This window comes from Hyla sarda, chromosome 6 (assembly GCF_029499605.1).
Source record: "Hyla sarda isolate aHylSar1 chromosome 6, aHylSar1.hap1, whole genome shotgun sequence".
Taxonomy (NCBI): domain Eukaryota; kingdom Metazoa; phylum Chordata; class Amphibia; order Anura; family Hylidae; genus Hyla; species Hyla sarda.
This window is the reverse complement of record NC_079194.1, coordinates 237,147,446-237,171,359: the sequence shown is the minus strand read 5'-3', so window position 1 is coordinate 237,171,359 and position 23,914 is coordinate 237,147,446. Positions and strand designations below refer to the sequence as shown.

Below are 23,914 nucleotides of genomic sequence, written 5' to 3'. Positions count from 1 at the left end.
CTGGTTCAACTGTCTAAGGTGTATGGCTGCCTCCAAACAATACGTTTTATGGAGACAAGGGTTGGGGGTACTGGATTTTTGCTGCCTGACCCTTAGAGGAGGCGTGACAATTGACCACCGCCATCACGCCCCCTCCCATAGACATGATTGTGGCGTGACGTCAAGAACAATGTTGTCTGAACCCAGACTGCTGGAAAAAATTAAAAATAAATTATTAACGGGGGGATGGGGGCTGTTGGTTGGGCCAGAGATCGTTGGGGGGGGGGGGGGGGAGCCCGGGGGGGGGGGGGGAGCCCGCCCAGAGGCTCCAAGGATCAGACATCTTATCCCCTATCCTCTACATAGGGGATAAGATGTCCAGAGACAGAGTACCCCTTTTAAGCTAGCGCTAGAAGTGTGGTTGCAGCTCACCCCTCCCCTCCCCATAGACAACACATGAACATTCATCTTTGCAGAAAGGGGAAGACTTAAGAGAACTGACCTTCAGCTGACCATTAGTGAAAATGTATGGGCACCTTAAGCTAGAATCTGATCAAACTAACTAAAATGAAATCTCGTCTGAGCTTAAATGAGTGAGCATTCAAAAGAGAGTATCGGCAGACAGATACTGCTGTGAGACTGAACAGAATCTAGGAGCTTGCAAAGTATTGTTAGGGCTTGCTCGCACTTGTCACAAAAAGTTGAACGGAGAAAAAAATACTGCATGTTGATTATTTATTATTTTATTTTATTTTATTTTTTCTCCACTTAACTCTCCAAGAATACCAGACACCTGCCGGACACCAATAAAGTAATTGTAATCCATTGGGACATAGTAGTGTCAGTCGTGCGCTGACTCATTCAGGGTCCTTTCGACGCAAAAGACCCTGAATGAGTTAAAGCACAACAGTAGTGTGAACTTTGCCTTACACGTGCAGGAAACCACTTAGGTTGGCCATAGTGTTGTAACTTGTGGCCTGGACAACACATCATTTACGCTTTGTGTTTACAGTTTAACACTTTCAATTCTAAATATCTTTTTTTTTTTTCTTTTAGTGGATTATGGATGTAATTGTATGTAATGGATTTGGAATCTATTGTGGCATGAAGACCTTAAAGTGGCTCTCCATGAAACCATACAAATGGCAGGGCCTATGGAACATTCCTACATATAGGTAGGTACAGACTTCACGCTGACACTGACCATGTAGGGAGCCGCACATTTTAAAGGGGTTATCTCAAGATTATATTAGAAGTATGTAGTAATGGTGGTCAAATTCCAGTCACTCCCTATGGGACGTTCAAATATGGCATATAACAATACTTGGCAGTCTACAAAATTCCCATAAGGTGGATGGATCTGTTAATGATCACAATAGAACAAACTATTAGGTATTTACACATGAAGGGGGAGATTTATCAAAACCTGTTCAGAGGCAAAGTTGCCCAGTTGCAAACAATCAGGTCGCTTGATTTTTCAGAGACCTTAAGAATGTAAAAATCAAGCTGATTGGTTCCTATAGGCAACTGGGCAATTTTTCCTCTCCCCCGGTTTCGATAAATCTCCGCCAAAGGATCTATTCACACATACAGGATTTGTAACTGCAGATTAGGAGCTGTGCTCGGTTATTTATTTTACATTGAGAACTGCAGCAGAAAATCCTGTTTGTGTGAAAGTACCCTAAAAATGTTTTCTTGGCGCCAGAAAATCTTAACCACGGCCGGGCCATACTTAAAGGGAATCTGACAGCTAGTTCACCTTCACTAAACCCAGTATACTGGTTTATATTGCGGGTGAAGAGTTGTAAAATGAGGGGCTACTCACTGAAATACTTTAACTTTTGTGCTGCGTTCTTCTTGTAAAGAATGTAATTCCTAATGCGCTCCAGGGTGCCTTGGAGATGGGGCGGCTGCTGGCATAGTTCCCTCGTCTCCTACATAATCCCCCATCGGCCTCACCCCTTCACTATTTTGCTAATGAAGGGCATGGGCGAACGCTCTGCTCTCTGTGTGCTCACCGGCAGCCTTCCTTAGCATAATAATAAAGGGGCGGGGTTAACAAGGATCATGTAGGAGACAGGGGAGCTATGCCAGCCGGCTCCCAGCAGCATGCGGTGATCGCCATGGCAGGCTATTAACACCCTGAATCGCCGCTAACAATGGCTTCTGAAGGGACATTTAAATGGACCTTGTCTAGTGGGGTGGATCCCACCCGCAGCGCTATTGCGGTTGGCAAGGGGGTGTAGCTCTCCGGAAGGTTTACCTCTCCTTCGCTGCCATCTGGGGCTCTGCTATTGATAGAGCCTCCCTTCAGCAGGTTCTATCAATTGAGCACACATATTGAGAACACATATCAATGCAGTTCTATGGAACTGCATTGATCAGTAAAAGGAATCTAATGACTCCTCCTAACCCAGTCAATATCAAAAGTTAAAATCGCCCACTCCAAAAATTCCATATAAAAAATATGTAAACATAATAAAAATAAACTTATTTAATATTGTCACGTGCGTAATTGTCTGAACTATTACAATATAACCTTATTTATCCTGTATGGTGAACCTCGTAAAGGTGAAAAAATACTAACCCGGTAACCAAAAAAATATAGTGGTCAGAAAATGGCAATACATTTTTTTTTTTTTTTTTTACTAGTAAGACATGAGAACTATACAAACTAGATATTTTATTTGTGCCGACCTAAAGTATTAATATTACATGTTAATTTGAGTGCACATTGAATAGCGTTAACAAAAGAGTCCCCCAAATTTGCTTAACTTTTTTATTTTTTATTTTTTTTATTTATTTTTTTCACCTCACAAATCGGTCTTCCGTTTTGGAGCATATGTTATGGAAACTTGAATGAAGACATTGGAAAGAACAATTGATGCACAAAAAACAAGCCCTTATATGGGTGTATAGATGAAAAAATAAGTTATGGCTATTAAAGGGTGAAAAAACGAAAGTGGGCCTGGTCCTTAAGGGGTTAAATGATCCGAACAGTGGTGTCAATATTGCAGGGTCTGATGCAATGTGTTTTTTTTTTTTTTTTTTTTTCTGCTTCTAGAGGTAAAATGAAGAGAATAGCCTTTCAGTTCACACCATACAGCTGGGTAAAGTTTGAATGGAAGCCGGCATCAAATCTCCGCCGATGGCTGGCGGTCTGCGGTATTATATTTGTAGTAAGTATCTTGCATATTTGTTTATGCATTATTTTAATTAGCCAAAGCCAGAAATTAATTCCGATTAGAGTACCTGTCATCAAACCATATTTTCTAAACTAACTTCGTTTATATTCCCTAACTACTCCTAACAACCCTCCTGCCCTTAAAAAGAAAATTAAAAAAAAATAATCCAAGCTTTAACCCCTTAAAGACCAAGGACGTACTGGTACGTCCTGGTACGTCCTGGTATGTCCTTGGTCCTGCTCCCCTGATATAACGCGGGGTTACACGGTAACCCCGCATCATATCACGGCGGGCCTGGCATCATAGGGAAGCCGGGACCCGCCGCTAATAGCGCGCAGCGCCGATCGCGGCTAAAACCGAAAGTGAAAGCTGGCGAAATCACGGCATCCCGAACAGCTTACAGGACAGCGGGAGGGCCCCTACCTGCCTCCTCGCTGTCCGATCGCCGAATGACTGCTCAGTGCCTGAGATCCAGGCATGAGCAGTAATGCGGCAGAATCATCGATCACTGGTTTCTTATGAGAAACCACTGATCAACGATGAAGATCAGTGTGTGCAGTGTTATAGGTCCCTATGGGAGCTATAACACTGCAAAAAAAAAAAAAAGTGAATGAATATCATTTAACTCCTCCCCTGTTAAAAGTTTGGATCACCCCCCTTATCCCATGAAAAAAAGTGTGAAAAAAAATTAAAATAAACATATGTGGTATCACCGTGTGCGGAAATGTCAGAATTATAAAAATATATAATTAATTAAACCGCTCGGTCAATGGCGTGCGCGCAAAAAAATTCCAAAGTCCAAAATAGTGCATTTTTGGTCACTTTTTATATAATTTAAAAATGAATAAAAAGCGATCAATAAGTCCTATCAATGCAAAAATGGTACCGTTAAAAACTTCAGATCACGGCGCAAAAAATGCGCCCTCATACCGCCCCATACACGGAAAAATAAAAAAGTTATAGGGGTCAGAATATGACAATTTTAAACGTATTAATTTTCCTGCATGTAGTTATGATTTTTTCCAGAAGTGCGACAAAATCAAACCTATATAAGTAGGGTATCATTTTAATCGTATGGACCTACAGAATAATGATAAGGTGTCATTTTTACCAAAAAATGTACTACGTAGAAACAGAAGCCCCCAAAAGTTACAAAACTGGGTTGTTTTTTTTCAATTTATTCGCACAATGATTTTTTTTTCCGTTTCACCGTAGATTTGTGGGCAAAATTACTGATGTCTTTACAAAGTAGAATTGGTGGCGCAAAAAATAAGCCATCATGGATTTTTAGGTGCAAAATTGAAAGAGTTATGATTTTTTTAAAGGCAAGGAGCAAAAAACGAAAATGCAAAAAAGGAAAAAAAACCACTCCTTAACCCCTTAAGGACTCAGGGTTTTTCAGTTTTTGCACTTTCGTTTTTTCCTCCTTACCTTTTAAAAATCATAACCCTTTCAATTTTCCACCTAAAAATCCATATTTTGACTTATTTTTTGAGCCACCAATTCTACTTTGCAATGACATTAGTCATTTTACCCAAAAATGCACGGCGAAACGGGGAAAAAAATCATTGTGCGACAGTCGAAGAAAAAACGCCATTTTGTAACTTTTGGGGGCTTCCGTTTCTACGCAGTGCATATTCCGGTAAAAATGACACCTTATCATTATTCTGTAGGTCCATTAGGTTAAAATGATACCCTATTTATATAGGTTTGATTTTGTCGTACTTCTGGAAAAAATCCTAACTACATGTAGGAAAATGTATATGTTTAAAAATGTCATCTTCTGACCCCTATAACTTTTTTATTTTTCCACATACAGGGCGGTATGAGGACTCATTTTTTGCGCCGTGATCTGAAGTTTTTATCAGTATGATTTTTTTGATCACTTTATTCATTTTTTTTAGGTATAAAAAGTGACCAAAAATGCGCTCTTTTTGACTTTGGAATTTTTTTGCGCGTACGCTATTGACCGTGTGGTTTAATTAATGATATATTTTTATAGTTCGGACATTTACGCACGCGGCGATACCACATATGTTTATTTTTTTTACACGGTTTTATTTTTTTTGTGGGAAAAGGGGGGCGATTCAAACTTTTATTAGAGAAGGGGTTAAATGACCTTTATTAACACTTTTTTTTTTTTTTTTTTTGCAGTGTTATAGGTCCACTAGGGACCTATAACACTGCACACACTGATCTTTTACACAGATCACAGGCGTGTATTAACACACCTGTGATCGGTGTTATCGGTGCTTGACTGCTCCTGCCTGGATCTCAGGCACGAAGCAGTCATTCACCGATCGGACGCCGAGGAGGCAGGTAAGGGCCCTCCCGGTGTCCTGCAAGCTGTTCGGGACGCCGCGATTTCACCGCGGCAGTCCCGAACAGCCCGACTGAGCAGCCGGGTCACTTTCACTTTAGAAGCGGCAGTCAGCTTTGACCGCCGCTTGTAAAGGGTTAATATGTGTGGTTAAGATGTGTGGTATTAGCTGTGGGTCCCGGCCGTTGATGAGCGCCGGAACCGCGATATGATGCGGGATCGCGGCGCGATCCCGCTTCATATTGCGGGAGCCGGCGCAGGACGTAAATATACGTCCTGCGTCGTTAAGGGGTTAAAAAGCTCTGTATCATACCTTTGTATCACTTTGTGTGAGCTCCTTGAGCTCCTGGCAGGAGAAAGTGGGCGTTCCCCAGCAGACGCAACATCACTGGAGCCTGTGAGATCTGTGCCTCCCCATGCCCCGCATGCACTACCTAAGTTTGGTCTCCTGACAGGCCAGAAGGAGACCAAACTAACTGACTTGTAGCAGGGAACAGAACAGAGCCCACTAGTGGCCGTTTTTTCAAGCACATTAAAAACCTACAATGGTTGAGAATTTTAACAGCAAGTAAATAGCAAAGTGTCTAATAATTTAACCCAGGGATGTGGAATTTCATACGCCCGACGCCCGGGACATGCAGTCCCGGGCGCCGGGCAGGTGAATTTTTCCGGCCCTTAGCCCGGCTTCGAAGGCAAGCAGGACCGGACCTGACGAGCGCTGCGGCGCTCTGCAGTCTGTATGGAGCGGGCTCCCGACTCGTGCCTGGTCCATACTCTGGACCCCCCGGCTGTGGAAACTTGCGTCCTCTGAAGCAGAGCAGGGGAGATCCTATCTCCCCTGCTCTGCCTTCTTTCTGCCATGCAGACGTGCGAGGGGGAGATGAGGCGGCATGGCTTCTTGCTCCCCGTTCAGACCTGCATCCTCTGCCTTCGCTCCACACAGCTCTAAGCTTTGGAGAGCTGAGGGGAGGAGCGGTCATACGTCTGCACGGGGCGCAAGTTTCACACCACCGATAATAGCCAGCATGCGGTGCTCAGCAGTGTGTATGGAGCAGGCTCCGGACTCCTGCCCGCTCCATACTCTGCAGCCCCCGGCTGTTCTCAGTAGCCGGGGGCCACCGCTAATAGCCAGCATGCAGCGATCGCCGCGGCTGGCTATTAACCCTTTAGATCACCGCTGTCAAAGCTGACAGCGGCGTCTAAAGGGACATGTGGATCGCCCCCCGCAGCGCGATCGTGGGCGGGTGATCCACTGTGGAGGTAGCCGGAGGGCTTACCTCTGTTCCCTGCTGTCCCGTGGCTCTGTCATTGATAGATCCTGGCTGGACTAGGCTCTATCAATGGATCACAGAGCACACATATCAATTGAGTTCAATAGAACTCTATTAGACTTATAGGAGGAATCATTAGATTCCTCATACAGATGAATAAAGTGTAAAAAAAAAAAAAAAGTATAAGTTTAAAAAAACACACATTAACCCCTTCCATGTTAAAAGTTCAAATCACCCCCTTTTCCTATATAAAAACATGCAAACATAATAAAAATAAACATATTTGGTATCGCTTCGTGCGGAATTGTACGACCTATTAAAATATAACATTATGTATCCTGTACGGTAAATGTAAAAAATAAAATGCCAAACCACAGAATTGCAATTTTTATAATATCCCAGAAAAAAATAAGTCAAAAAGTGATTAAAGAGTCAGATCAATACCAAAATGGTACCGATACAAAAACAGATTATGGCGCAAAAAAAGAGCCCTCATACAGCCTGGTATGTGAAAAAAAAATAAAGCTACAGGGGTAAAAAATATGGCAATTAAAAAAAAAATTTTTTTTACATTTGTAAAACATGACATAAACTATACGAATCTGGTAATGCTGTAATCAGGCCGGCCTAAAGTATCAAAATAACATGTTATCTGACCACAAGGTAAATGGCGTAGAAAAGAAAACCACCAAATCTGCAAAATTATCTTTTACTATTTCAATTTCACTTCACCTAATATATATATTTTTTGGTTCGGAGAATATGTTATTGAAAAATTAAAAGGTATCATTATAGTAGGTAATTATGGCTATTATAGGGTGAGGAGGAAAAAATTAGAGCGTAAAGCGAAAACTGGCCCAGACAAGTGGATCGTCATGAGGGACAAGTAGATTTTACTCCATTTTAGTCCCATGGACAAGTAGTTTTTTATAAAAATTTCCACACCCCTTTAACCCCTTGGGGACGGAGACCATTTTGACCCTAAGGACAGGAGCATTTTTTGCAAATCTCACCTGTCACTTTATGCATTAATAACTCTGGGATGCTTTTACTTATAAATTTGATTCCGAGAGAGTTTTTTTTGACATATTCTACTTTATGTTAGTGGTAAATTTGGCATCATTTCTTGGTGAAAAATTCCAAAATTTGCTGAAAAAAATTAAACATTTTGCATTTTTCTAGCTTTGAAGCTCTCTGCTTGTAAGGAAAACAGACATTCCAAATAAATTATATATTGATTCACATATACAATATGTCTACTTTATGTTTGCATCATAAAGTTGACATGTTTTTACTTTTTGGAAGACATCAGGGGGCTTCAAAGTTCAGCAGCAATTTTCAAATTTTTCACAAAATTTTCAATCTGAATTTTTCAGGGACCAGTTCAGCTTTGAAGTGCTTTTGAAGGGCCTTCATATTAGAAATACCTTATTATAAAACCTATACCCCTCAAAGTATTCAAAATGACATTCAGTAAGTGTGTTAACCCTTTAGGTGTTTCACAGGAATGGCAGCAAATTGAAGGAGAAAATTCAAAATCTTCATTTTTTACACTCGCATGTTCTTGTAGACCCAGTTTTTGAATTTTTACAAGGGGTAATAGGAGAAAAAGCCCCCCAGAATTTGTAACCCAATTTCTCTCGAGTAAGGAAATACCTCATATGTGTATGTGAATGCTTGGCGTGCACAGTAGAGGGCTCAGAAGGGAAGGAGCAACAATAGGATTTTGGAGAGTGAGTTTTTCTGAAATGGTTTTTAGGGGCATGTCACATTTAGGAGGCCCTTATGGTGCTAGAACAGCAAAAAAAAAAAAACACATGGCATACTAGTTGGGAAACTCAAGGCACGAAACAAGGGGTCCAGTGAGCCTTAACACCCCACAGGTGTTTGACGTTTTGTTAACGTCTGATGTGTAAATGAAGAGAAAAAATTTCACTAAAGTGCTGTTTTCTTCGATTTTTCTTAACTGTCTGTATTACAAAGTATGTGCAGTAGAGAAATACAACTGTCAGGCAGAGTCATTTAAATTGGTAGTACAGACCTGACCGGCACGTCAGGTGGCATCATAAAGTGCAAAATATAAGGAAGGCACATACCGTGTAAAGCAAACCAAGGGAAAAAGAAAACCAAAAAAAAAAACGGAAGGGAAACACTCTGAAACCAACCACGTTAAGTTGGAACTGTGGACACACAAACAATACGCCAGAGACTCAACAAGGACAACGGACAAGACGAACCAACATAGAAGTGCAACCGCCGAAAAGAAAGAAAAAAAAAAAGGGGGGAGAAAAGAAGGGAGGGAGGCAGGGGAAAAGGAACTGAGAGTAGGAAAATCAACTCGACAGCGAAGACATCTACTAAGAGTGGTTATGTGTGAAAACTCATTATGAGAACACTGTGAACGAATCGTATGAGTCTAGGAGGGGGGCCCAAACTGGTCTCTCATAGCTAGGAATCTAGAGATGGTAAAGTTTGCCTTCGGAGAAGCACACCAGGTTGACCACACCTTTTTGAATTTAGAGGGGTTCTTGCGATGTTTATAAATCAAATACTTGTAATTAATCGTGGTGTTCACCAACGCCTTCCACCCAGCTATGGTGGGTGTTCTAGGGTCCATCCATCGTAAAGCTATAGACTTTCGGGCCAGAAATAGTGTCTCACTTAAAAATATAATCTCATAAGGGGTCCATTGTTCCTCATAAAGTATGCCCAGGAGGCACACTTTAATATCTGGAGGAACGGGGCGCTGCAAGAGCGAATTTAGAAAGGCTATCGATTGATTCCAAAAGTCTTGAATGATCGGACACGACCACATCAAGTGCAGGAAGTAAGCCCCTAGTGTCCCGCAAAGGTGACAGTTCGTAGATGTGTGCCTAACCATCCAAACCAGACGAATAGGCGTGAGATAGGACTGATGAAACATATACAGCTGGATAAGTCTATTGTTGACAGCGGGGGAAACAAAGAGGTGAGAGGAGAGGGCTTCCCTCCACTCCTCCTCAGATAGGTCAGGTAGAAAAGTTTTCCATCGTGTCTCAACCGGGATAGGGTCACCCGCCATCCTGGCATTCAAAAGGGCGGTGTATAGAGCAGAGACAAGGCCCCGGGGTCCCTGCGATTTAAAGACTCCAATGATGGGGTAGTGAGAGAAGTGCACTGTCGAGAAGGGGAACTGCGTGGCGAACGCATGCCTGAGCTGGAGGTATTTATAAAAAGTGTCTGGGGAGTCCGTGATTGTCTAAGAAATACTGAAAGTCCCCAAGGTTGTCTCCGTCATGAATATCCCCTATAGTGTATACCCCATGTGATTTCCAGAAAGGTGGGTTGCGTAAGTCGGTCAGGTGTGCGAGTGTCAGGTTGGACCAAAGCTGCCTGTCCAACATAACGTCAGTGTATGTAAGGAGTTTTTTGGAGGCCGTCCAAACCTGGGATGCCAGTCTGTGTAGGGGCAGCCAAGAGGTTCCCGTATTGGTTCTACCCTCTAGGACCGGCCATAGCTGCGACAAATGTACTGGGCCAGGTGGTGCTCCCCATTAGGAAACAGGGATAGGGATACCCAGTGCCTAAGATGGCGTAGTTGACCAGCTAGATAGTATAAATGCATGTCGGGCAGTGACATACCCCCTTCAGATTTGGAGCACTGCAGGACGGACAATCTAAGCTTAGACCTATTCCCACCCCACACAAAGGAAGGAAACATAGCATGTAGTTGTTTAAAGATGGACGTTGGCACCGGAGCGAATGCATGTTCAAGAACATAGAGAAACTTGGGGAGGATCACCGTTTTGACCAGGTTGATACGTCCCGCCACAGATAGCGGCAAGGAGGCCCAGACCCGGAATTTATCTCGAACTAGAGAGAGAAGAGGATGAATGTTCTGCAGGTGATCGTCACCATACACTCTGTTTACATGAATACCAAGATACTTAAAGTGGGAGACCACTCGTAAGCTGTGAAAGAGGTCTCCCCACCCTCCCGATTTCAGGGGCATAAATGTGGACTTGTCCCAGTTAATATGTAGGCCCGAAAATTGTCCAAACCTGTCTGATTGTCATTCCCACAGGAAGGGAGTCTCTGGCCTGGGACATGAAAAGTATCATATCATCAGCGTACAGACCCACCCTATCCTCCCGAGAGCCAATACAGATGCCTCGAAAATCCGGGCACTGACTGATTAGTAGCGCCAAAGGCTCGATGGCTATGGCAAAAAGTTGGGGAGAGATAGGGCAGCCCTGCCGCGTTCCCCTGGCTAAAGAGAAGTACGGGGCTAGCACCCTGTTCACCGACAACCTGGCTCTTGTAGAACGGTACAGAAGGGAAACCCACTTAATAAAATTAGGGCCAAACCTACGTAGCACCTCCAAAAGAAAATGCCATTCAACAGAGTCGAAGGCCTTTGCTGCATCCAGAGATGGCATGGCCCAGTCCTCACTACGTGACTCCCCCACCTGTGTCAGTACTTGAACCCTGCGGATATTATCAGAGGTGGAGCGGCTGGGCATAAAACCCGATTGGTCAGCGTAGATAATTTCTAGGATCACCTGATTGAGTCTAGTAGCTAGCATTTTAGTGAGCATTTTATAATCAAGATTCAGGAGAGAGGTCTGTAGGAGCTGCAGTCCAGGGGGTCTTTGTCCGGCTTTAAAATCACCACTATGGAGGCATCATAGAATGATTCAGGGAGGCGATCATCACGAAATGCCTCCTGATACATGGCCAGCAAGCAGGGAGCCAGCTGCTCCTCACACCGCTTGTAAACCTCAATTGGGAGGCCATCGGGGCCCAGCGACTTCCCCCTCGCTAGAGCACCCAAGGCATTGGACAATTCCTCCATAGTGAAGTCTGAATCCAGAGAAATCGCACTGTCAGGGGCTAGTCTAGGGAATGTAAGAGTGTCCAGGTAGTCGGTCAAGGCAGTCAGGGGATAGGTGGCCCGCGAGGTGTACAAGTCACTATAAAAGGAGGCAAATCTGGCCGATATGTCTGCACTAGAAGTAAGAATGCTCCCATCCGAGGCTCGAATCTGGAGCACAGTCGGAGACGACGAGTTTTGGTGTATGAGATGAGCCAGCAATTTACTGGAATGATTGCCCAACTCGAAGGCCACCTGTCTGTTAAAGAACAATTTCCTAGCAGCTTTCTCTTGTAAGCAGAGTAAATACAGTCGCCCAGCCTGCAACCAGTCATCCCGTCGAGTGTCAGTAGGGTCAGTTATATAGTTGTTCTCCAGCTCAGAGCAGCGGGACGCCAGCTCGTTCTCCTCTCGAATAGATTCCCTCTTAAGGAAGGAGATAGCAGATTGAAGAGTGCTATTGGAGAGTGCTATTGGGTTTCCTACCACGTACTCAATACGGGAAAGGGAAGAATAGCCTACCGCCTAACAGGAGAATGTACGGGTAGTAGGGTAAAAGTGCCTATAGAAATCTAGCCATCCCAATTCCTGAAGGAGTGCAGCTAAGGGGGTAGCAACGGAATGAATGCCAGAGGAGCGAGCCGATGAGGCAGGGCCCGCCCTATCCAACATTGGATCCAAAACCGTGTTAAAGTCTCCTATACACACCACTCTAGCTCCAGGGAAGGCTGCTGCAAAGACTGCCGCTTGGTGGAGAATATCCAGAGAACAAGGCGGGGGGGAATATATACCCAACACCACATACGGAACATTGTCAATCAGAGAGGAGATAAACACGTATCTAACGATCAGGGTCAGTCTGACCATTATGGAGACTTCACGTGAGTGTGAAGTGTGGCATGAGTGTTTCGTGTATTGGACTCAGGGGCGGGACAACCAATGAGCGGTGGCAGTGGTCAGATGTGTCTCCTGCAGGCAAACAAGTGAAGGGTTATACTTAAGGTTAGTAGCATAAACTAGGGAACGCTTACGAGGACACCAGAGGCCCCTCACATTCAATGACATAAATTTCATGGTGGCTATTGTACCTGATTAAGTAAGGGAGAAAAGAATAAGAGGTGAGGAACAGGACACATGGGAGAAATAAAAAGACCAAGAAAACAATAAGGGGGGGGGGGGGGGGGGGGGAGTGGGAGAGGGACAGGGACAGAAGAGGGTATGAGGTGGTTGCACAAGAACATACAGACAACAAAAGACACACACTGAACACATACCAACCAAAAAACATGAACATTGTGGTGATCATAGAACCAAGGTGCATACTTTACAAGAAAACACAGCACAGTTTCAAGACTCAGAAATAATCCCAGGATTGGGAATCACCAGGTCACATCATGTAAGAGGGTACAGAACAAAGACCTCAAGTCCCAATAAGAGAACTCCCAAAAGAAAAGGGGGGAAGGAGATACAATAGGGAGAAGGAAAGGGGGGGGGGGGAATAGGCAGGAGAAAGGTACGGAAAAAACGAGAGTCGGGCAGTAAGGAAGCGAATCCCAGGGACAACATCTATGAGTAGTCAGGGCCACCTCCGATGAGGGGGGTACAGACATCAGCAACTGTCGAGAGTCCCGATAACTCAGTGTCCCAGGAATAAATGTTCACAGAGGGTAACAGGATTCAGTCATGTGGCATCATTGGAGAGGGATCCCCAGCAGCAGGATACTCATGGGGGAACGGGACAGTCCAGGGGGTGATGGGTACATCAGGAGAGAGGAATGATGTCGTGGGGGAATCCAGGAGAAGGTGGGGGGAGTTTGTGCAGTATGCTCATGGCAGTCCAGGATGGGAAACAAAGGGGTGAGGTGGGAGAGGGGGGGGGGGGGGAAATCAAGCAAACAGCAGGACGTTGCTCATCAATGAAGTCTAGGGGGTCATGGTCCACTCCGGGGCGAGGTGGGTCACAATCCCGGGCATAGGAAGGGGTTGGGTGTGGGCATAGGGGGAGAGGGGAGGCTGGGTGCCAGGAAGTTCAACAGGCAGGTGAGGGCCAGGAGGCAGCAGGGCCAGTACTCACAAATAGCTGTCCACGGGTAGGGGAAGTCCCAGGGGACCGCAGGCTCAACAATTACAACCCAGCGGGTACCTCTCATCTGCGGTTGTGGTGGCGAGAGGCCCATTCGTCCGCATCTTGAGGGGAGAGGAAGAAGAGCGTGCGGTCCCCATCCACGATCCGGAGCCGGGCCGGGTACACCATAGAGTAAGGCACTGCCATTTCCCGCAGCTTACGCTTAACTGACTGGAAGGTCGCCCTCTTCTTCTGAAGATCTTGGGAGAAATCTGGGAAGATAGAGACCGGAGAGCCATTATAAGTGATTTTGGGAAGGAGCGGAGAGCCAGGTCCCGGTCGCTGCAGTTCAGCATCCTGGCGAGGAGCGGGCGCGGCGGTGCCCTAGGTGGTAGGGGGCGCGTCGGTACACGGTGGGCCCGCTCCACTGCATAGGCCGCAGAAAAGGGAGCGTCAGGCAGGAGCTCACGCAGCCATCGTTCCACAAACGGTCCCGGATCTTGGCCCTCTGCACGTTCCGGAAGCCCCGCGATGCGGAGATTGTTCCTGCGCAGACGATTCTCCAGGTCATCAGCCTTCTCTCTCCACCGAGAGGCCTCTCTTTCCAGTGAGGTAATGGAGGCAGGTATAGGCGCCACCGCATCCTCCACTGTGGAGATCCGATCCTCTGTCTGCCAGACCCGATCCCTAAGATTATGCAGGTCCTGACGAAGGAGGCCCAGATCCGACCCTTACCTCCTCCAGCTTGTTGGTAAGTGAGGTCTTGCAGACCGTAATAGCAGATAGGAGTTGGGTAGATACCTCCTCTAATGTCAGTACGGGCGGTATAGGTGGTGGGAGACCTGCCGGAATATCAGCAGCAGCAGGGCCCGATTGCGGCTGTGGGAGCGAGGGACCAGCGCCATCTTGAACTGCTGCAGCTTCGCCGTGGCTGCCGATGAGGCCTTGTTCTGCGGCATGAGGGAGCCCAGTGATCCTGCTTGGTTCCGAAGCCTCTGGGGCAAGATTAAGGTGTCCAGGATGATGGCAGGAGGTATGGAAGCACGGACTCAGTACGGAGCTACCGCAGCATGCGTCTGCTCAGCTCGGCGGTCAGGCCACACCCCCACTAAAGTGCTGTTTTTCCAGAATTTACCATTTTTAAAAAGGGTAATGGGAGAAAATGCCCCCAAAATTTGTAACCCCATCTCTTCTGAGTATGGAAATACCCCATGTGGACGTCAAGTGCTCTGCGGGCGCACTACAATGCTCAGAAGAGAAGTCACATTTGGCTTTTGGAAAGCAAATTTTGCTGAAATGGTTTTTGGGGGGCATATTGCATTTAGGAAGCCATTATGGTGCCAGAACATCAAAAAAAAAATGTCCTACTATTTTGGAAACTACAACCCACAAGCCTCTAGGAACTTAACAAGGGGTACAGTGAGCCTTAACACCTCACAGGTGTTTGACGACTTTTTGTTAGTCGGATGTGTAAATGAAGAAAACATTTTTTTTTTTTTTTTTTACTAAAATGCTGGTTTTTACCCAAATTTAAAATTTTACAAGGAGTAATAGGAGAAAATGCCGCCTGACCGCGATGTGACACCCGATACTACAGACTTAGGATCTGGTGAGCTACTCCGCAATCTTTTTCTCTTTTTGTGTATTGATTTCATATGTTCTACTAGCGTTCAGCACCACCCGCAGTGATCCACAATTTGGCATTCAGTTACCATCAGTATACATTGAATATTGTTAATGGACTACTCAGGATAAAACAGCAGTGCCAGAATTTCTCTGACTTTCTTTCATGTGGATTTATATATTAAAAGTTTAGTTTGGTGACAGGTAAGGAAGAAAAATAAGGGGAGGCTTGTAATTCACCTTGTTGGACCCACTTCTGGCTTTGGCTCAAACATTTTGTCATGGTGTATTCGGGCATGTCCACATGTAGCAAATTATAGTAGCAGCAATGTAGACAAGATTTTAATAAATCTCATCCATCTGCTACAGGAAAAAAATCTGCACAAAAGTTCCTTGAGAATTCACTTGAACAGATTTTTTATCCACTGTTGGTTATGATTATGCTGCAGATTTGTTGTAGTTTTTTTCCAATTGACTTTAATGGTGAAGTGAAAATCCACAACAGAATGTAATTTTTGCATATTGTGATGTGAATCTGCAGCAAAGATCACAGCAATCTATTAAAACATTCCACACTAGAAATCAGCAGTGCCAAAACTGCACATAAGTGAAACTTTGTTCTATTGCTATATGTACAGTTGCAAGTATGTGAACCCTTTGGAATTATTTGGATTTCTGCTCAAATTGGTCATAAAATGTGATCTGATCTTCATCTAAGTTACAATAATAGACAATCAGTCTGCTTAAACTCATAACACAATTATTTTACCATGTTTTTATTGAACACACCATGTAAACATTCACAGTGCAGGTGGAAAAAGTATGTGAACCCCTAGACTGACATTTCCTAGAGCTAATTGGAGTGAGGTGTCATCCAACTGGAGTCCAATCAATGAGATGAGATTGGAGGTGTTGGTTACAGCTGCCCTGCCCTATAAAAAACATCCACCACTTCTGGGTTTGCTTTTCACAAGAAGCATTGCCTGATGTGAATGATGCCTTGCACAAAAGAGCTCACCAAAGACCTACGATTCAGAATTGTTGACTTGTATAAAGCTGGAAGGGGTTATAAAAGTATCTCCAAAAACCTTGCTGTTCATCAGTCCACGGTAAGGCTGGGTTCACACTACGGTTTGTAATTACGGTTCCTGTATACGGCTGGGAGGAGGGGTGGGCGGGGCTTAATCACGGCGCCCGCACTCAGCCGTATAGGGAACCATAGTTAATGTATGTCTATGAGCCGACCGGAGTGAACCGCAGCCTCCGGTCGGCTGCTTTTTCGGCCGTATGCGGTTTCCCGACCGCAAGCAAAAACGTAGTCGACCACGTTTTTGCTTGCGGTCGGGAAACCGCATACGGCCGAAAAAGCAGCCGACCGGAGGCTGCGGTTCACTCCGGTCGGCTCATAGACATACATTAACTACGGTTCCCTATACGGCTGAGTGCGAGCGCCGCGATTAAGCCCCGCCCACCCCTCCTCCCAGCCGTATAAGGGAACCGTAATTACAAACCGTAGTGTGAACCTAGCCTAAGACAGATTGTCTATAAATGAAGAAAGTTCAGCACTGCTGCTACTCTCCCTAGGAGTGGCCGTCCTGTAAAGATGACTGCTAGAGCACAGCAGACTGCTCAGTGAGGTGAAGAAGAATCCTACAGTATCTGCTAAAGACAAGTCTCTGGCACATGCTAACATCCCTGTTAGCAAATCTGCGATACATAAAACACTAAACAAGAATGGATTTCATGGGAGGATACCACAGAGGAAGCCACTTTTGTCCAAAAAAACAAAACATTGCTGCATATTTTCACAAGAGCACCTGGATGTTCCACAGCAGTACTGGCAAAATATTCTGTGGACAGATGAAACCAAAGTTGAGTTGTTTGGAAGAAACACACAACACTGTGTGTGAAGAAAAAGAGGCACAGCACACCACCATCAAAACCTCATCCCAACTGTGAAGTATGGTAGTAGGGGACATCATGGTTTGGGGCTGCTTTGCTGCGTCAGGGCCTGGACGGATTGCTATCATCGAAGGAAAAATTAATTCCCAAGTTTATCAAGACATTTTGCAGGAGAACTTAAGGCCACCTGTCCACCAGCTGAAACTCAACAGAAGATGGGTGTTGCAACAGGACAATGACCCAAAGCATGACCTCAAGAAAGCGATTCACACCAGACATCCCAAGGATATTGCTGAACTGAAACTGTTCTGTAAAGGGGAATGGCCAAAGGAGGTGGAACCAGTTATTAAATCCAAGAGTTCACATACTTTTTCCACCTGCACTGTGATTGTTTACATGGTGTGTTCAATAAAAACATGGTAAGATTTAATTCTTTGTCTTATTAGTTTAAGCAGACTGGTTGTCTATTGTTGTGACTTAGATGAAGATCAGATCACATTTTATGACCAATTTGTGCAGAAATCCATATAATTCTAAAGGGTTCACATACTTTTTCTTGCAACGGTCATTGTACAACCATGTTAGGCTGTGTTCACAACTGTGCCCCAGCCTCCGTAACAGCATGCAACACACTTCTACTTTATAAGATGTTGGGGTCCACAGTGCACTGTTGGTGTGCAATGACTGTCAATGTGGTAACCTTTAATAACACATAGAAGAAACATAAGAATGTGCTAAGAAATATAAAGCTGTAACTGTATATTCACACAAAGCAGATATGTTGCAGAAAAATCAGATTCTCTTTCCTGTAAAGGAACTGATTTATGTGGCAAATCTGCTTTATGTAAATATACATTGACTCTTCTACATCACCTAAGGCAAACAAGGCTGTAGGCCATACCCTATTGAAGTGGCCCTTTTAAGGCTGGGTTATCCTTACAGAATCTACAGTATGGAAAAATCCTGGGTTGCGATTCGTAGTGCGCTGGCGCTAGCACCGTGCATACATTGCGGTCTCCATAGACTATATAATGTACATCATGTGGGTTCTGCCTAAAGAAGGACAACAAGATCATACTTTTGGCAGCGGAATTTTACAGGTGAAGAAATTCTGTAGTGTCTGGATTCTGCAGAGTCCTATTGCTGTCAATGAGATTCCGCTGCACAGTTCGTATAGGATTCTGCTGCACCTGAATTTCTACACTCGGAAGTTCCATAGTGTGAACATAGCCTAACACTGTTTCAGGGCATTTTCAGGGTTGCTGAATGAGGAGTACATATGAAGTAGTATTGGTAACATGTAAGAATTGTATCTGTGGTGGATCAGATTTTCTTTTCAGACTGGTTTAGCACTTAAAGGGGTACTCCGGTGGAATTTTTTTTTTTTTTAATTCAACTGGTGCCAGAAAGTTAAACAGATTTGTAAATTACGTATATCTACAAAACTTAATGCTTCCAGGACTTATCAGCTGCTGTATACTACAGAGGAAGTTCTTTTCTCTTGAATTTCTTTTCAATCTGTCCACAGTGCTCTCTGCTGACACCTCAGTCCATGTCAGGAACTTTCCAGAGTAGGATAGGTTTGCTATAGGGATGGGCTCCTACTCTTGACAATTCCTGACATGGACAGATGTGTCAGAAGAGAGCACTGTGGTCAGACAGAAAAGTCCAAAAAGAAAAGAACTTCCTGTGTAGCATACAGCAGCTAATAAATACTAGAAGGATTAAGATTCTTGTATAGAAGTAATTCACAAATCTGTTTGTTTTCCACAGAAGTACCCCTAAGTAAATCAGATTCAGGTATTTCATGACCCATCACCATCATCTCATTGGGTTCATGTAAAATGTTTTGGATTTATTTTTTGTATTTTTTCTTTTTTTCTCCCTACAGTTTTTACTTGCAGAACTCAACACATTTTACCTAAAATGTGTCCTGTGGATGCCTCCAGAACACTACTTGGTGTTGTTGCGTTTGGTGTTTTTCGTGAACGTGGGAGGAGTGGCCATGAGGGAGATCTATGACTTCATGGATGACTTGTAAGTTCATATTCTTCATTCAGTGTTCTTACCTACATCCAGATGTTTTACCCCCCTGTATTTGTGCTACATACCTTCCGAACAATGACAACCGCTTGGCAGTATTCACACATGACACTCCTCCTCTGATATCTAGAGGACCTCTCATCCTTGATGAAAGAATGAATTTCATACCATTCTAAGGATACTTTCTAATATTCATCACATGTAAGACAACCACAATGTTATAAATAGCAATTTACTGCTCGACTGACCTTTATGGCATCCATTTGGTAATATATAGTTACAGTGAAATTGCCTGTCTTTAGGCTCAACATATGGAAAGGCTTTTATATTGCTTCAGAGCAGTGTTTCCCAACCAGGGTGCCTCCAGCTGTTGCAAAACTATAACTCCCAGCATGCCTGCACAGCCAAAGTTCATGCTGAGAGTTGTAGTTTCACAACAGCTGCAGGCACCCAGGTTGGGAAACACTGCTTTAGAGAGTGCACTTTTTGTCACTTACAGCCAGTTATATAGATAGATAGATAGATAAATATTGTGTGAGTGACACGTACTTCACTTATGCGGCACTAGATGGCAGAATAGAGCCCTAAATAAGAAAATAAGAAATTGGTTGCTAGAGAAGTCTCTTTGCTTTCTACATGTGATATATCCTGGCATTTAACTATGATCATTGAACCTGGTGACACTGCGTTAACGTTTGGATGAGATCCATAATTTGCCTATTGCTGGCAAACAAGTCTCTTAGCAGAATACAACCATTTCTCGCATCCTATAGTCTCCCCAAGGAGTAGTACATACACACTGTGCGGTGTGTGAAGAGCTGCAATACCAGTCTGTAGGACCTCACTTTCTCAATGTCTCACTGTCTCAATAGACGGCAATGCACTTAGAGTGGGTATTGACGAAAAAATGAACATGTTTATTCTTTCAGTGGAGTCTGGGGTCTGGAATTTCCATAGTGTGAATGTTGCAGCCGAATCCCATTAAGAACAATGGGAGGCTGCTGCACTGACTCCCCCCTCCACTCAGCAAATATGTAGTGTGAATGAGCCCTAAAAGGTTGTGCTCCCAGCATTAAACAGAGGCTTTACCTCCCTTCGTTCTTCATCTAGTCTGACAATTGTACAGTAATCTAATGACAGGAGAGCTACAATAACTTATTCCTGTTTACTCTCCAGGAAGTTCCACAAGAAGCTGGGCCAGCAGGCATGGATGGTGGCTGCTATCACCGTAACAGAGTTCCTTATTGTTGTAAAATATGATCCTTACACTATAACACTACCATTACCATTCTATGTCACGCAGTGTTGGATTCTGGGTATTGTTCTTGTCCTAGTGTGGACAGCATGGCGATTCTTCATCAGGTAAGCAGACATTTGCTTTGCCTGATTTCTAAGGACAGGCCAAGACAAACCAAGAGCATTCAGACACCCTGGGGGGTGGGGCTAGGCCGGTGTTTCCCAGCCAGGGTGCCTCCAGCTGTTTTAAAACTACAACTCCCAGCATGCTCGGACAGCCGTTGGCTGTCCGGGCATGCTGGGAGTTGTAGTTTTGAAAAAACTGGAGGCTCCCTGGTTGGGAAACACTGGCCTAGGCCATTCTGATACTGTATGGCCCTGGTTTTATCACTGCAGAAGGGAAATGACAATAGGAGGGCACCTGTGCTGATGGAGAGAGGATACCCAGGAGACTGGTAAAATAAGCTTTACCATGCTCAGAGAAGAGTGGGTAAGCAAGGTGGGCATACTTTGTAAATAAGGATTCTGTATAAGGCTAAGTTCTTGTTTTGCTCAGGGTTTTTACATAAACCAGGAGAGGAACCAACACAGAGATACTATAATGGAAAGCGTTTCACCTTTTTATTTATTTTTAATGTTAAAGCCTGGGTTATAGTGAGGGGTAACTGACTTAAAATATGTTCAGTAGATCCTGAGACATGACCCCAGAAGTTCTTCTGCTAGAATCTGTGAATTGCGCGCAGGATGCGGGGCTCCGCCCACTCCATTTACAAATTCATTGTCTGTGACTCCACTTCACTAGGATGTGGAGTCAGACAATGAATATGCAAATTGAGCGGGCGAAGCTCCGCCTCCTGCTCGCAATTCACATAATTTAGCAGAGTATCTTCTTGGGGACATATCTCAGGACCTACTGGACATTTTTAGGTAAGCGACCCCTTGTTGGGCCTTGTTCACCCACACTAAACCAAATACACTGAGTTATAGTGTGGGTGAACAGAAGCCCAACGAGTGGTCGCTTACCTAAATATGTCCAGTAGGTCCTGAGATATGAACCGGCTTACAGGTTTCCTTTAAAGTGGTACTCCGCTCGCCCCTCAATTCAAGTTTATTGGAGGGGGGGGGGGGCGCGTGGCAGCTTCCATGCCCTCTCCCATAAACTTGCATTGAGGGGGCGTGGTAGTGATGTCACGACCCCCGATGCCCACACCAAGCGTTCTAAACGACCGCTGGGTGCTGCGCAGAGATCGTTGGGGTCCTAGTGGCTGGACCTCCGCAATCGGGCATCTTATCCCCTATCCTTTGAATAGGGGATGAGATGTCTTGAGGCGGAGTACCCCTTTAAGTACTGACAAAAATACTCTAGTGGTCACTGCAGGACCTGATGTGGGGTACATGAAGACGACTTCTCTTTGTCTGTTGACATTAAAGGGGTACTCCGCCCCTAGACATCTTATCCCCTATCCAAAGGATAGGGGATAAGATGTCAGATTGCCGGGGTCCCGCTGCTGGGGTCCCCGGGATCGCTGCAGCAGCACCGCACTATCATTACTGCACAGAGCGAGTTCGCTCTGTGCGTAATGACGGGCGATACAGGGGACGGAGCCGCGTGATGTCATAGCTCCGCCCCTCATGACATCACGGCCCGCCCCCTTAATGCAAGTCTATGGCAGTGGACATAACGACCGCCACGCCCCCTCCTATAGACTAGTATTGAGGGGTCGTGCTGTGACGTCACGAGGGGCGGAGCCGTGACGTAAAAAATGCTCCGGCCCCCTGTATCGCCCATCATTACGTACAGAGCGAACTCGCTCTGTGCAGTATTGATAGCGCGGTGCTGCGGTGGTGATCCTGGGGGTCCCCAGCAGCGTGACCCCGTCAATCTGACATCTTATCCCCTAGAAACCGAGTTTTTTTTTTTTTTTTTTTCTAGAAACAGCACCACTCCTCCTCCAGATTGTGTGATATTACAACTTTCCTCTATTCACATTAATAGAACGGAGCTGCAATACCACACATAACCTGAGGACAAAGGTGGTGCTGTTCCAGAATAAATTAGCTTTATTTCCACCCCTTTTTAAGACTGCAGCTGGAACATCCTAAACCAATAGACTGGTTATCCCATGGCAGCAGTTGATGTTGTTTCCTTCAAAAAAAAAAAAAAATGTTTTTGATAACGTTAAGTTCAAGCCTGTTATGTACATCACCCGTAACATTAATTGTATCAGTATAGTGTGATTTATTAAACTACAGTATTACGGATTTTTGTTCCTCCTCCACAGGGACATTACACTGCGTTATAAAGAAATTCGCCGTCAGAAACAAGAGTACAGACCTGAAGACGAGACGTTACCGGTTAATGGGGAAACAAATCCCGAAAGGAACTTAATCAAACAAAAAAACCTCTGAACTTTCTACAACCAACTGTTCAAGTTCTCTCCTCCTACCCACCGCTACTGAACATAAATTGTACTTTTTATATTTTAATGTATTGGATACTTCTGCTATTTAATAGTGAAACCCATAAACCTCATATTTTGCTCACTTTTTTTTTTTTACTTATTTTTTTTTCTTTTTCGCTCCCTCCCCTCCCTCCCTTTTGGAATGGGAACTGGAATTTTTGAAGGTCAAACCTGCTGACTTGCACCAGTGGAAAAAACAAAAAGATAACCCACATCTTATGATTTGCAGCTTTGGCAGTGAAGAAACTGATGTTTTAAATGTTGCAAATAATTTTATGAATTAACTTGTGGGATTCTGTATTTTTGTCCTTTTTTTCTTTTTTTTTATAATAATGGTGGTATAGTTTTGAGGACTTAAGTCACTAAAATATTCATGTTTTAATATGTAGGTATGAACAAAAAAGATTGTGTTTAAGGGAAACAAATTTAATGTATGTTAAGATGGATAAATTTTCTAAAACCCACGTTGTTGCTGTCATGAACCATTGTATGGGCCAGGTAACATGAGGGTGAATTCGACCAATTCGCTCTGAAACAGTGCCTCATTGGTATTAGCGCAGTGCCTCGGGGATGTCATTGGAGGGATTGGATGAAGAAGAAAAAAAGCTATGGCGGAGAGTTTTAGTGGAATATATATATATATATATATATATATATATATATATATATATATATGCTCCTTTTTTAACAGTGTTTATTTTATTGAAATAAGACAACTAGTAGAATATGGTACTGACCTCTGGACTGTTTTAGACTCATGTAATGCTTGAGGCCAAAATGCAGTTACTGTATGTATTACCATACACAGTTAAGGGATGCAGCAATGTAATATTTTCATCTATAGTGTTACAGAAGCATCCTGTATGTAGTGTAACACAATACACAAGCACTTTTCTGTTATGACTCTTACTTGCATTTAGAAAGGAACTATGTATTCTTAAAGGGGTATTCCCATTTCTGCTCCCAGAGTTATGTA

At 44.2% G+C, this 23,914-nt stretch overlaps 1 protein-coding gene across 2 annotated transcripts in view; it reads left to right on the top strand.

Moving 5' to 3' along the window:
* The window catches only part of PTDSS2 (phosphatidylserine synthase 2), an 85,353-nt gene extending 61,951 nt beyond the window's left edge, over positions 1–23,402 (top strand). For both annotated transcript variants that reach the window (XM_056526713.1, XM_056526714.1), the window contains 5 exons: positions 1,036–1,154; positions 3,044–3,158; positions 19,089–19,234; positions 20,417–20,602; positions 22,759–23,402. In XM_056526713.1, the coding sequence (XP_056382688.1) occupies positions 1,036–1,154; positions 3,044–3,158; positions 19,089–19,234; positions 20,417–20,602; positions 22,759–22,885 (693 nt within the window). In that variant the 3' untranslated portion in view covers positions 22,886–23,402. The remainder of the gene's footprint in view (positions 1–1,035; positions 1,155–3,043; positions 3,159–19,088; positions 19,235–20,416; positions 20,603–22,758) is intronic.
* Positions 23,403–23,914: the final 512 nt, after the last annotated feature.